Below are 14,029 nucleotides of genomic sequence, written 5' to 3'. Positions count from 1 at the left end.
ATTTAGATGAAGTGCTTGTGGAAAAGCAAAACTTTAACCATTGCATGCAGACCTTTCCAAATACTCACTACCCTGACATCCACTTCTCCATTAGCATCCCTGCTATGCTAATTGCTGCAGCTCTGTTTCACACACTTTAGGAAATGTTGCTAAACTGCTCTCTTTACATTCATTTACACAATAAATTCATTGTTTCTTTCAAGTTTATCCTACTGTGCAGCACTTTAGTTCACCCTCTAACCATCCACTATCAGCTGCCTTGCTTCTCTTATTCACCAAAGTCATCGAACTTTTTCTTCTCTTTGAGTTGAGATTGAGGTTAAAGGCAAAAGTTGATGTTTAAATCTACATCATGTTTTCCAAACCATTGAATATTGAGATGTTCCCTCCAAAAGCTGTGCTCCCAGCTGTTTCTTTTTCTTTTGACAGCCCTAAATTTTAACTTTGGTACACCATTCATTTAGCTGTCTATCATCACACATCCCTGCCTGAAAACACACTTGTAGTCACTCTTGTGTTACTCCCGCTGTGGTTTTTTTCCACCTTCTCAGACTCGATGCGGACCACAACAATTAAATTCTCTCCTCTTTCCTAACGTATACATTGTAATTCCCCAGCAATGCCAGCTCCAGTTGCAAGTTGAAAAGTTCAAATGTAAAACAGAGGCCAGAGCTGTGAGGGAGGATTGCCATAAAACACAGCGGGCTGTAGATTACACAGGAGAGCACAATGAGCTCACTGTAGACAGGTGTGTGATAGGGTGTGTGGGTGAAACTCTGCACTATCAGGGTTTGAAAAGTCTATCTTTTAGTGTAAAGTTAACTCTGAGAAGTCATGCTCAGTGCCCTTCTCCTCATTACCTCATCTGTTACTGTCATGTATGTAAAGCACCTATTAATAACTGCTGGAGGTTAATGAAAAATACATGATCTCTCTCTTGTCTTCCTCAGGTCCGAACACTATTTGTCAGTGGGCTTCCACTGGATATTAAGCCGCGGGAGCTCTATCTCCTGTTCAGACCATTTAAGGTATGTTTGTATGTTTTAAATGGATGGGCTGCAGCTATTCTTAGCAGCTTTTTCTTTCCACCAGTCAATGGGACCTCCATTAATGGTGATGAAATAAAAGGCAATGGAAACTCTCCCGCGAGGTTCAAGTGTCCGTGTTCCTAAAGCAGCGATTCAATCACATCTTGATCCACAGGAAGATTATTTGTGTGTGTCATGGAAAGAAAGGCTGGCTGGCTGTTATAGAAAAACAAAGCTATTTGCTTCACCTCAGAAACTCCACTTTGTCACAGGCACTTAAGAGTCCTGGGGTTTAGCTCAGGTGAATTCATGGAGGCAGACGCTGCAAGCCTTTTGGACCGTCGCCCTTGAATAATGCACCTTAATGGGGCAACAGCAGCACAGTTAAAGTGAAAAATAGCAACATAGCTATACATCCATCTCCATATTGAATAAAGCTCATGGCATACTCTGTATGGTTTATAACACGAGTGTTTAAGTAGTAAACCTCAATTAATCATTTCTAAGCTCTGCTATAGAAACAGGTCTTCATGTGCCTTTGTTGCTGTTACAGCTTATCAAGATGCCATTTCAATAACTACCTATGTCATGAAGAAAAAAAAAACAAAAATGCAACAATTGATTAGATTTTTTAAAATGAAGAATGTAAGTATAGAAATATTTTCAATTTATCTTCCTGCTATTAGTATTTTAAACCCTGTCCATGTTTTAACTTTTGCAAAATGCTGATTTTTCTGTTGCGGGTCAAAATTCCTTGGTAGGCTTTTCTGCTAAAGATAAATAATCCCAACATTTCTATTTTTGCTTAATCTGGTGTCATTTCTCAGAGTATCCTCTACCTTTTCAGGTCCCTTGAAAATATAACATGGAGGTTTTAAACATGATTATATATAAACATAAATATATCAAACACGTCCTAACCATGATGACTATCACATTAATTAGGGTCTATAATTGGTGCATATATTTTTTAAAATTGCATTAATTGCATGCTTTGTTGTGTCTTTCAGCCCACTTAATTTCAACTGCTGCAACGTCTACCTGCAGCCACAGTGATAGTTTAAAAAGTACACATCTGTCTAAAGTTCTTTATTTTCTTTCAAAATAAAAGCAGGTCTGTATGCAGACAGGAAGTGAATTACCCCTAGTTTAAGACGGTTTAAAAATCCCAAATGAAACAGAAGTGGTGAGGAAGGGGAGATTAACTGGTATTAAAAATCATTGAATTGTTTGACGGCTCTGGTCCTGTCTAGATATATTGTTGATTAATGGCTTTCTACCAAAGTTCTGTGTAATCTAAATTTGATGTTCTTAGCTCAGGAGTCACACTTCAGTTTGTTTGTGTGTCTCCATGAGGCTCAGACATGTTTCATACATGTTTTTGTTTCACACAGACCCCTCCCTGTTCAGCTGTTGCCCTGCCACCACTAGGGACGGGAATTGATATGATTTTATTGATATCGATTCCGTTATTGATTCTTCTTGTTAATTCAATTCTCTACTGATTTCTGTATTGATGCCTTTCTATGAATTTTCTTGCAGGAAAAATTAGACTATATAGGTTTTCACTGTTTTATTGAGTCTCTTTTTCTATGAACACTGAAGATGACATATGCCACCATCAGTGAGAGTCAGTGATAAGCACACTTCAATTACTGGCTGTAATAAAAGTTAAACATGAAGTGTTTGAGAGGAGAACACACTATAATATATAAAAATATATAGAAATCTTTTTTTTTGTTGGAAATGCCTCAGTTAAAACAAACTGCTCTCTGGATCTTCAATCTCTGAACTTAAACAAGAATACAATACTACTGCTCATTTTCTATAAAAGAGAGAACCTAAATAGAAATCTAGTCTCTGGATCCTAGATCTCTAGACAAAAAATAAATAAATTGAAATTTGTACAAAATTAACAGATGTTGTGCAAAAGATGCATGCCTTGCATGGAATCACTGATCGACAGACCTTACATGTTGCACTGTTCATGTCATTTTTTGAGAAATGAAGCCACTTTAGCCTGTTTTTTTAACGTCTACAATATCTACTCCCTCGACTTCTCTGTTCTTGCTTACTTCGCTGGCTGCCTTTCGTGAGGCCGTGTTTTCAAGGCATGGGGAAGTACGGCATTGATAATGGAATTGTTAAGACTAAATGTAAATGATGTTGATGGATTGAACCATTGGAACTGGTTATCGATTCCCATCCCTTGCCACCGCTTGGTAAAAGACAGGTGGCCACATCCACACATGGATGTTGCTTTTAGAAGCACAATGGTTGAGTTTTTTCTTGCAGGAGTACCAAAGAAAAGACTTTGACCTTAAACCCCATCCAGAGAAATTAGCATGGGTAAACATCCGTTATGGCATTCAGTTACCAATCCTTAATGTGTGGAATAGACACCTCAATGCATACTGAAGATGACAGCAGGGGTAGTGTGGGATGCTTTTATCTGGATTGATTTGGTGGTGTAACTGGCAAAGGTAAAATGGTAAAGACCAGCAGAAATAATCTGTGGTTATTCAGTAAACAAAAATCATGGCATTAATTACTGTATGCTCATCTGTCCTTTCTTGTATTGATGGGAATTCTGGCACTTCTAAGGGATCAGGATTATTCCATTTAGGTTCCATTTAAGCACTTTTTAAATGGTATTTAATGTCTATACAATAATAATGGCTATTAACCAACAGCAAAAAAGGAAACCGACTCCAACATGGGAGCCAGCTCCCATCATTTACATAAAGAGCCAGCTCTTAGATTCATCTCGTTCTGAAATAAAATACACTTCTGGCTCTTAACTTGTCTTCCTGAGCTTTCCTTTCAGTGTAACCAGTACCCCATAAGGTTTATCACATAAACTGTACTGGATATCACAATTTCCTTTGAAAGCACATTTATGAAAAATGAGAAAAGCTGTAAAGAGGTGCCACTGGAGGCTAATTTGTCTCCTCTCGGTTGTAATACCAGCGGCTTCACTGCACATAGCAGGATTACCTTATCAGGGAAAAGATGATATATGCACGAGAGGCTGGAAAGAAAGAACTGAATTGCAGGTAGTTGTTGAAGATGTACTGACAGTACATCTGCCTGGTATCCCAATGGCCAAAATGGATGTTCACACAAGTAGGATGTTAATACTTCCCAAAAAACTTCCAAATCAGCAAGAACTCAATCAAGTTTTGGCTTAATGCCTGATCAGGCTGCTTTCGCTCTAAATGCTGAAGGAGGGGTGAAAGAAGAGGGGAAATAATGCTGAGGGACAGTTTGTTTTGGTTTTAGAGACTGGTGCTAGAGTGTGACATCAACTGGACATCCACTCTGAAAATTGCATGTTGAACCTTTAAACCTGCCAAGCATTGCAGCAGTGTAACTAATGATCCAGCTACAACTAGCTCTAATAAAGTTATGTTGATAAAGCAACAATGTAACAATCTCCTGCTGCTCGATTGTGGCGGCCCCCTGCTGGCCATTGGCTTACACTTTTTACAAAACATATAAGGTAATGATGCCTTTAATTAATATGCTAATTAGACCGCTGTAAAGGGAAGAATTTACAGTTTACTTTAAATATTAACGTTGAATTTAGAGGGTAAATAATCTGAAACATTAGATAAAACAAGTGAGAATAGTATGTTATATAGTTATGATGAAATGTCTGATTTTTTCCCCACTTAAATCCTAAATGTCTGGCTTTTTACATCAAGTCAAAGCTTTTCTTTGTCTTTTCTTGTGCTGACTTTTTCCTTCTGTTTTCCTCTCAGGGCTATGAAGGCTCTTTGATAAAACTCACCTCTAAACAGGTAAGCTACACCACACACTTGGGGCTATTTTCCACACAAAGAAACAAATGAATGAGGGCATCAGTCAGTCTCTCATAATGCTGTCACTGTTTACATTTCTCTGTTTCTAGCTCATCGACACCTCTAATTTCTTTGTGTCTCCTTTGTTCTCCTTTCTTCCCTCTGCGGTTATCGGCTTGTTGACTGCGAAGGATTAGCACACTTTGTCAGGAAGTACCTGGAATAGGAGAAAAATTCATAAGGGGGAGTGAAGGGAAAAAGAGTTGCACCAACTTGCCTTTGGCAGTCGGATAGTACGCTTGTAGTCGTAGACAGTCGACTCCGGTGGGATGTGCAGGGGATGGGAAGACGGCAGAGACGGGGAGAAGAATTTTTGAGGTGTCAAAGCGAAGCGTTTTGACAAGAGCAGAACTGACGCTTGAGTTTAGCCTCAAGGGGCACGGGACTGAAAATGAGCTCAGCTGGCAGGTGTCCACATCCAGACTTAAGCAATTTAGCTTCATGTCAGTGTACTTATTACTACATTACACTGTTTCCCATAAAGACATGACAAGCTCATTAGAAGGGTTTAGGACGATTTAAAGTGAGCATAATACCTCTAAATCTAAGAACAAAGGAAAGCTTTTTTTCTTCCGCTGGTGAAATTTTTTCAGAACAAGTAAAATCCTATTGCTAGGTGGGGGCTTTCCCTTTGTGTTTCATTGTGGTTGCATGCTGTCAAAAAACTTTTAAAAGGCAATTAGCAGCTGTATGTATTTTTATATATTTACACTAATGGTGTTGTGTCTGGACGTGCAGCTAAGGGGAGTTTTACCTTTTAATCTGCCAATCCCTTTAAGATTAGATGAGTCATTGCTGGGTCTATAGATAGTTAATAATTAAATAATGTTATAAGGATTAGAACTGCAACAAATAAACACATCATAAATAGTGCATAAATAAGATAGCTCATGGTTTTCCTGCCTGTCTTGGGATGGGAATTAACAGTATCTTTAGTATTTGAATACTCTTCTTACCTTATGAACCAGGACTCGATTGCTTGCTAATTATATAATATTTTTAGCAAAAAGAGTAGCTTGGAAACAGATTTCCTAATTGGTAGTAGCTATCCTGCTATGCTTTTTTTCTTATCTTCAAGATACCAGTTTAGATTGTAATAAAACTGAGGGTTATCTGAGGGTTAACTTAGGGTTATAAGTTGCACTTAAAATATGTAAATATAGAGAAAAAACATACATAGCTCTATAGTATGAACTAGGGGTGACCCGGAATAGTTGGCGATTTGACGATTTGATTCAGAGGAGTCTGATTCGACTATGAACCTCATAGTCAAATTTTGTGACGTAACAAAGATCGTACCATTCTGACTACATGGTGGTGCCCACGGCTGCTAAGCCTGAGTTTTCGTTAGCTGGCATTTGCCGGTCAATGGCCAGTAAAAAGGGCGGAAGTCCGGCAGATAAAAATATAACTGGTCAAAATGTCCGGCAGAAAACATGCAAATGACCAGATAAGTAAATACTAAATACTTGCATATTATATTTTGTGTAACCTAGAAGATATGTTGCGAGAATGCGTTAATATAAACTAAAATTTGCCTAATCTTACTACATCTACTGTCCTGCGCTGCTGGGATTGTTTATCTCCTCAGACGGCAAGCACACGGCTAATTATGTATGCACGATGACGTCAAAGCAAATCTGTCTCTCTGCGCGTGCTCAGTACTGCTGGGGACTATGCAGGGAAAGTTTGACCAGAGCTTTCTTTTAAAGCAGAATTTTAATCTAAGTGAGGTTTTCCTGGTTAACCAAAGGCTTAATATTATCAGCGGTATGGAGGGATTTTGTGTCATCACTGCTAGTAATGAAGAGGCTGAAACAAAGGGAAATGTATAGCTAAACACCGATGCAGCAGCAGAGAGAGAGAGGCCTACGCCAGGCAGAGTTGTAGTGGACTTTGATGAACTACCTATGACCAATCCTCATATAAAGTTGGATTGTTGTCAACACAGGATCACATTGTGCAGAATGGCACGGACCACTTGGAGCTTATAACGAAGGCTCTGTCTCTCTTCAGCGTAGCTGGTTGTTAATGCTCAGGATGTCCTGGCTAATTAGCAGAAGTAGTCCTGGATAAGCCGTTAATGAGAGGAGGACTGGACCGGACTATCTGCTGTGGAGCTTTTGTCTTTTTGGGACTAGTCCAAATAAACCAGGATGGTTGGATTTCCAGCTTTAGCAGAGGTTACAGTTATATCATCATGAGGACTGATATTAGCAACTGACGGTAAGACTCATTTTTTGTTTGAAATGTAGACTTTTAACGCAGTGTCCAGTTAACAGAGCACTGGGGAGTTATGTTTGGATGCTTCCTTGTTGTCGGTGGAGGATGGTTATTTGGCTGTTGTAGGCTGCAAAGTTATGATAGCGGTCAAAGTGCTAACAGGCTAACGGTGCTAATGTGAAGCTAACTGTTGTTGTTTATGAGCTTAACTTGGGTGTATATTGTGTCTCTGACTGCATGTGTAAGGAAAAGCGCGCAGCTTTTATTTTGATACTTTAAACCACTTAAACAAAAAAAAGTAAGAGAGAGATTTATGCGTTTTGCTGCTGTTAATGCAGCAAAATAATGTTAAAGCAAATGTTTGGTTGTTGTTCTAAATGGCCAGAATTCTTGAGGACTGCTGGTCATTTTGACTGGGGACAAAAACGTCTAGTGGGAATGCTGTTTGACTAGTAGTCAACTAAAGGCAAAATCTGACGAATCAGATTCGACTATGAAAATCCTTAGTCGAAGACACCTCTAGTATGAACAAGACGACCCAGCAGTAGAGAACACATTTCTTTTTCCACCTTCTAAGTAACAGTCCCCCAGAAAGAATACCTGAAACTCACAGAGCTTTACGCTACCCTTTCACAGAATGGCTAACAGTAACGTATGATTCTGTAGCGAGAATATATGTTACTGTAGTCCATAGTAACAGCCTTTATTGAGACGGTTCATATCTGCTCTAATCTGCTGAGCTTTTCTCATACATCTAATCCACTCTTAAAGCTGTTATTTGCCATAAAGGTGGCTTTTACTGCAGCCTGACAAACACCATCAGTGCCTAGAAGCCTTGTCCTTTTTCAGAACTTTATGGTAATATTTATACATATCTGCAATCATCATTTACATTATTAATAGGCTAATCTTGTATGCTAGCAAACAATGTGATGTGAAGCATCAACCTAGTAAATCTACGATATGCAAGTTTAATGGCACAAATGTTACTTAGCATGTTATACAGTGTTCAAGGTCATTTTAACTTAGTAAATGATCTATTTTACTTAACACTGAAAAGTAGAAAAGACTGTTAAATCCATTAATCGTAGATTGTTACTTAAAGAGTAACTTTACCCCAGAGTTTCAGCCTAGGTGCATCTACCCTGAAAGTTAAAAAAAAGACCTTTAGAGGGTTGTTGAATGGCCGAGGAGTGAGGGATTAAGACACGCCCACCCTCTCCTTCCTACTGACCTGTATCAGCCACAGCATCATTCAGTCTATGCTGCTTTAATTTGATTACCTGCCATAGTGTTAAAACCATTCAATGTAGACTTAACACATGCTACGAAGAGAAAAGATGATACGTGGTATAGAAGACGCAATTTGTATGTTCTCGTCTTTATTTTAGGAAAGACGTGGATATTTGCAAGCTCAGTCAGTATGACTTTACCCATAGTCCTGGAGTAACAGCTTACCTCTGATGGAGATGATTTCAGCTGTGAAGTGAAGTTAACGGTTAGCTGTAACAGTTGAGCTAGCAGCAGTGGTGATCACAGCTGGCACGTCACATGGCACCAGATCAGCCAGTAGAAATTTTTTTTTAATAATTCAGTCACAGCAGACAGTTTCAACCCGTAGAGGGCCGTTCTTATGCACATTATTAAAACAAAGTAAAGAATTTAAAAACTTTAAGCTGTAATGTTAAGTCTTGGATCCAAACTGATCCAACTGTGCTACTGAATCTGCATCTGAGAAAAAAAAAGTGGTCCGCACTTTTGTTACTCTTCAAGTTAAGGGATGCTAAGTTTTTTCGTAGCATCTTTACTGTTTTTTATACTACAGCTCACTGATGCGACCTTTTCATTCATTTATTTGCTTTGGGTTAGCAAAGGTGCACTACAGCCACCGGATGGAAGAAATATCACATTACAACCAGGCACTGGTAAAACCAAAGGGGAAATAATGTTTTAAATGAGATCAAAGTTGCACAGAAACTTTACATTTTCATTGATTTATGATTATTTGAATAACCATGACCCAGTCATATTGCACTTTGCACATTTTTTTTCATCATGTTGTAATAATCACTGTCAATCGAACATAATCCATTCACAGTGGTAGAACACAGGGAAAGAAGCAAATGTCAACATGAAATTTATGTTAATATGGAGCTTTTGCCATATTTTATCATATAAGTATATTTCAAGCTCTTTTACAACAAGGTTGCATGTGGCTGCAGGTGCAGCGATGCACACCCTGTTTTACCACAATGACTTTATGTGACTAGAATGACACTATACTCAGGTAAAACAGATGACCATCTGGTTCCTCCTCCTTCTGTAGATAAGAGCTTTTGGCGTTTCTGCTCTTTTGACAACATCACTCACCTTTACCTTCACCATCATTGTTGTTGTTAGTGGCTACCATTGTCCTAGAGTGCAGGAGTGCGGGACAACAAAGCTTCATTTTTAACACAAGACATCTCACTTTAGTTTGTGCATTTGCAGGAGAGATATACTAGTGGCTGCCTTTTGCATACACAGACAGCGACGTCTGTATATATGAATTTAAAACAAAGAATAAAAAGCTCAGTAAGTATACTTGGGTGGCTGTAAATATACCTGGGTGGCCCATTCAAGTGTTGCCTATGTGATGGAAACACAGCACTGTAAATTGATTTCATCCAGATAACATCACTGTGTTTCTGCATGCTCTGAAGTTTTCTGTGAACAAATACAGTTAATCATGTAGTTACTAGTGCTTTTGTGCAGCTGCATTCACCTTTAACTGACTTGGAGGTTTACAACATTCCCTGTGCAGAAAATGTGGCCTGTGCAGTTTTTCCTCTTTGTTTAATGAATAAATGAGACACTCAGCAGCTCTTTGTGCACTTTGGCCTCTCTTTTACCTCCCAAGTTCACCTCATATTTTCATAATTGCCGCCCTCTTTAGGCCAAAAGTCAACTGATGCTTTCATTCATGTCTTGCAAATTGCTTTAAAATGCCTCACTGTTAGGAGTGTCGGTCCTCCGATGCGATGTAAAACATTGATCGATCTCTCTCTCACAGTTCAAGCACAGGCAGCCTTCTCCTTATATAGCAAGAGCCCAATCTCAGACCTTTTTCTATTTATATTCCTGTTACCCGTCCTCCTCCTGACGTCTTCACTTAGTCCCCTTTTTTGTGTTTCTTTCCCCCCCCTCCTCCTCCCCCTCCTTTTTTTCTTCTTGTTCAAAATTCCCATAACCCTACCCTGCTTTTCCAGATCACACGCAGCAGTGCGACCCCATGGGAGCAACATGTTTGGAGATTTTCTCCCCAGCCCCACCCTTCCTCCTCACAACATCCACACACATATACACTTTTTCACTGAAAAAAAAGTACATTCTTTGTTCCTGTTTAGACATCCGGCAACAAACCTTCATCCTTGTTGTTTTCTTTATCTTTTTCTCACTTTTACAGCACGGCTTCATAGGGATGTCACCAGAATATAAAAGAAGCACCAGTGAAATAGATGTGGACAGGAATGTATTGCATTGTTTTCCAGTGACAGGCCTATTTGCAGAGGTCTTAAAAACAATTTTGTCTCATTTTCTCTCACTTCTCCTCTCATTTTTAACCTCTACATTCTTATTTTTATCTTTTCTCCTTTTTCTGTGTTTCTCCCCCTCTCTGCACTTTCTCTCCCTCACATTGCCCGTATTTGGGCATAGTGGAGCTGACTGATGAACTCTCCTTGTAAGCGTCCAGCCTCCATCTCTCCCTCTCTTTCCCTTTCTGTCGCTACGGTTTTATAAACAGGGTTAAAAAAAAAAGAGGAAGACAGCAAAAAAGAGGGAAGAATTATTAAAAAAAAAGAACAACATGTCTATGTCACTCAGACAGAAACGCCGACTCAGTTCTCTGCCTTAAACCATGTTTCTTTTTTTCTTTTGTTCTGTCTCCTTGTCTCCCCAGCCGGTGGGGTTTGTCAGCTTTGACAGTCGATCAGAGGCGGAGGCTGCTAAGAATGCCTTGAACGTAAGTGTCATGCCCTCTCTGTGCTCCAGCTCTTGCACTTGTATATCTTGTGATGACTCCGAATCGAATCTCTGTCTGCCTTCTGTGCAAATGCATGTGATATGCGGGGAAATGCAGACGTTTATACATTTCCTATCACATGCAGAAAAAGGTAGCAAAGTCAAACATATCAGAGCTGCTCTACATACTGTATGTCTGAATGTAAGGAGGTAAAGCCTTCCTCTTAAAGCTTTGCGTATTTCTTGCAAGGTCAGGAGGGAAATTAGCTCCTTCCTCACATATAAATAGAAGATATTGATCCAGGGTTTAATTTTAATCTCACTTATTTCAGAATGTAGCTCAGGAGAAAGCCTTGATGAGGGAGAATCAAATATGAAGCATCCTCGCCGCTCTCTTAAAACAAAGCCGCTCTCACACAGCTTTAGTTTTTCTAACCTGCTTAGATGTACACCAATTCCTCTTGTGCATCTTAACTTCCTGTTGTCACAGGAAAAGATCCGCTTTATCTTCCTCCTAAAGCGGGAGTGTGACAACTACAGCAAAAGTCTGTCAACTTTTAGATGTTGAAATATTGTTGCGCATCAAAGGCAGAGTAGAGTTGAAGAAAGGATAAAAATTATCATCTTATTATGAGCCAACAATAGTCAGACTGTTTCCGTAGAATAACACAGTGGGGCTGAGAATTGAGCAGTGCTCTTGTTTTTTCGGGGAAAGCTACGTCCCGGGGGTCATATGGAGATTTTGCAAACATCTATCTGCATATTGAAATATGGGAAAGACAGAAAAACTGAAGGAAGGAGGGGATTTGTTTCCCTGTCATGGCACTTCTGTGATATTTCACCCAAACTATGAGCTTCTAAAAGAGCGCTTCAACGCCATTATGACAATTATCACCAGAGCGATACATGCAGAAAGAAGCTTAGATAAGAGAGAAATTCAAGGCAGGGATTCAACCCAGTTCAAACTGAGATGTGCTCAGGCCTCATTATACCCATGTACCTTATTATACCTCCGCAGCCTCCACTGGCAGAAGCAGTGAGCACACTGAGCCAAGGCAATCCCTGTTAATTCCCTCCCCTTCATGAGAAGAGCCATCCCTCGCTTGTTTCAGCCTCAGCTCTGCCCGAGCCTGCAGGGACGATCAACGCAGCTTCTCCTCACTCTTTTTTTTTTTTGTACTGCAGAGAACTTAACTCCTCAGTACGCTTTTCCCCCATTGATCTGACCCTCATTGTTTCCCTGCGCCTCTTTACAGACAATCGAATGAGGTTAATTAGAGGGTGCTTATAGTCGCTGGTGGAACTCTTCCTGGCCTTGTTACTGCCATTGCAAGCAAACAAACAGCTGCTTTGTTATTAGATGAAGAAGACCTTTGTTTATGTCACATTCCTTGTTTTTCTTTCAGCGAAAGTAATGTAGAAAGAAAAATGATTTGGACTACTGAACATGTTGAGGTTTCTGACACACGTCCAACTGCAAGGGGGGGCGCTCACATGTCAGAGAGCTTTTAGTATTGGCATCTCAAGAATTTGCCTGCAATGTAAGATGAAGTATAGAGTGGATGTCATGACATAAAGTTATCATTGTGGTGTTATTTAAATCAATGGCTAGCTTCTAATTTTCAATTTTGGCATTGATCATCCATCACATTTCCTATTAGCCAAGTCCTGTTGCACATCTTAACAATACATAAGGCAAAAAATAAAAAAAGAGATAGTCATGCATGATAGTGAACTACTTTACGGTCGATTGCTTCTTTACTAGTTCAAAGCACAAGACAGGAAGTCTATCAGCTGCCCTCTTTTTAAGTAACATTGCACGCCATTGGTGAACAGAATCATTCATTTTATCAGGCTGTTTCAGGCAAGGTTGCTAAAGCAAAGTCTAACTTTTTTAATGCACGTCACTGAGAGATGTCATGCCACAATTTAGACTGCAAAGATGCTTCCAAAGGAAAACTAATAAAATCTTGAACTCATATTTAGTTATAATTTGGCTTTAAATCAAATTAGGGATGTGGAATTATACTGTTTCTCTTTGCAAAAAGAGTAAAAATTCAAATTTATAAGCATGGAAAGTAAGTAACGTTTTTAAATACACTAAGCAGGATACCAGCAGGTAAAAGATACTTGAAATAATAGATACTTGTTGTATTTTTCTATGTAGTGCCATCAACAATCATTCACTTTAAATGTATGTAGAAGGAGTAGTAGCACTGACCAGTTAGTTTAACCCTAACTGCCATTTCAGAGGCATCACATTGCCTAGTATCACTATTTTGCTGATGATATTTTCTTTTATACATGAGATATGGGACAAGGGTTTAAGGGGTTTAAAGCTTCTAATAGGGCATTTAAGGGCTGCTAAGGGGCATGTATTACACTTAGCTGTAGTCCTTCCATAAAAAACACTTGAATTAACATGTCATGAGTTAATCTACAATTCCCTTGAGGTATTTCTTAAAACAAGAGTGCCCTCAAAAATCGTACAAATCTCCTCAGATAACAGTGAGTGACAGCTGACGACAAAGCCATTTTTAGGCACTGTAGTTATTTAAAACAACAAAGAGTTTTGAGTTTGTCCTGTGACAGCTTTATCTCATAATGATGGAATTATAACAACATCCTCCTACCAAGACAAAACATGCCAATTTAATGTCTAAGAATTATGGATTTGATGTCATGACGTGAAGTAACTGGGTTTATTGTGCTGTTATTTGAAATCCAACTCATACATCCGTTTGGTCACAGGGGGTCCGGTTTGATCCAGAGATCCCCCAGACCCTGCGGCTGGAGTTCGCCAAGGCCAACACCAAGATGGCCAAAAACAAGCTGGTTGGCACCCCCAACCCCCCTCCCTCCCAGCAGAGCCCCGGGCCACAGTTTATTGGCAGAGACCCATGTAAGTACACC

At 39.5% G+C, this 14,029-nt stretch overlaps 1 protein-coding gene across 4 annotated transcripts in view; it reads left to right on the top strand.

The window, feature by feature from the left end:
- Positions 1-14,029, top strand: part of LOC121504271 (RNA-binding protein with multiple splicing-like) — a 65,671-nt gene that overhangs the window by 22,734 nt on the left and 28,908 nt on the right. For all 4 annotated transcript variants that reach the window (XM_041778976.1, XM_041778975.1, XM_041778974.1 and 1 more), the window contains exons 2-5: positions 951-1,028; positions 4,793-4,831; positions 11,055-11,117; positions 13,868-14,018. In XM_041778976.1, the coding sequence (XP_041634910.1) occupies positions 951-1,028; positions 4,793-4,831; positions 11,055-11,117; positions 13,868-14,018 (331 nt within the window). The remainder of the gene's footprint in view (positions 1-950; positions 1,029-4,792; positions 4,832-11,054; positions 11,118-13,867; positions 14,019-14,029) is intronic.

The sequence above is a fragment of the Cheilinus undulatus genome, linkage group 22 (assembly GCF_018320785.1).
Source record: "Cheilinus undulatus linkage group 22, ASM1832078v1, whole genome shotgun sequence".
Taxonomy (NCBI): domain Eukaryota; kingdom Metazoa; phylum Chordata; class Actinopteri; order Labriformes; family Labridae; genus Cheilinus; species Cheilinus undulatus.
Note: the sequence above shows the minus strand (reverse complement) of the source record. Positions and strands in the feature narration are given on the sequence as shown.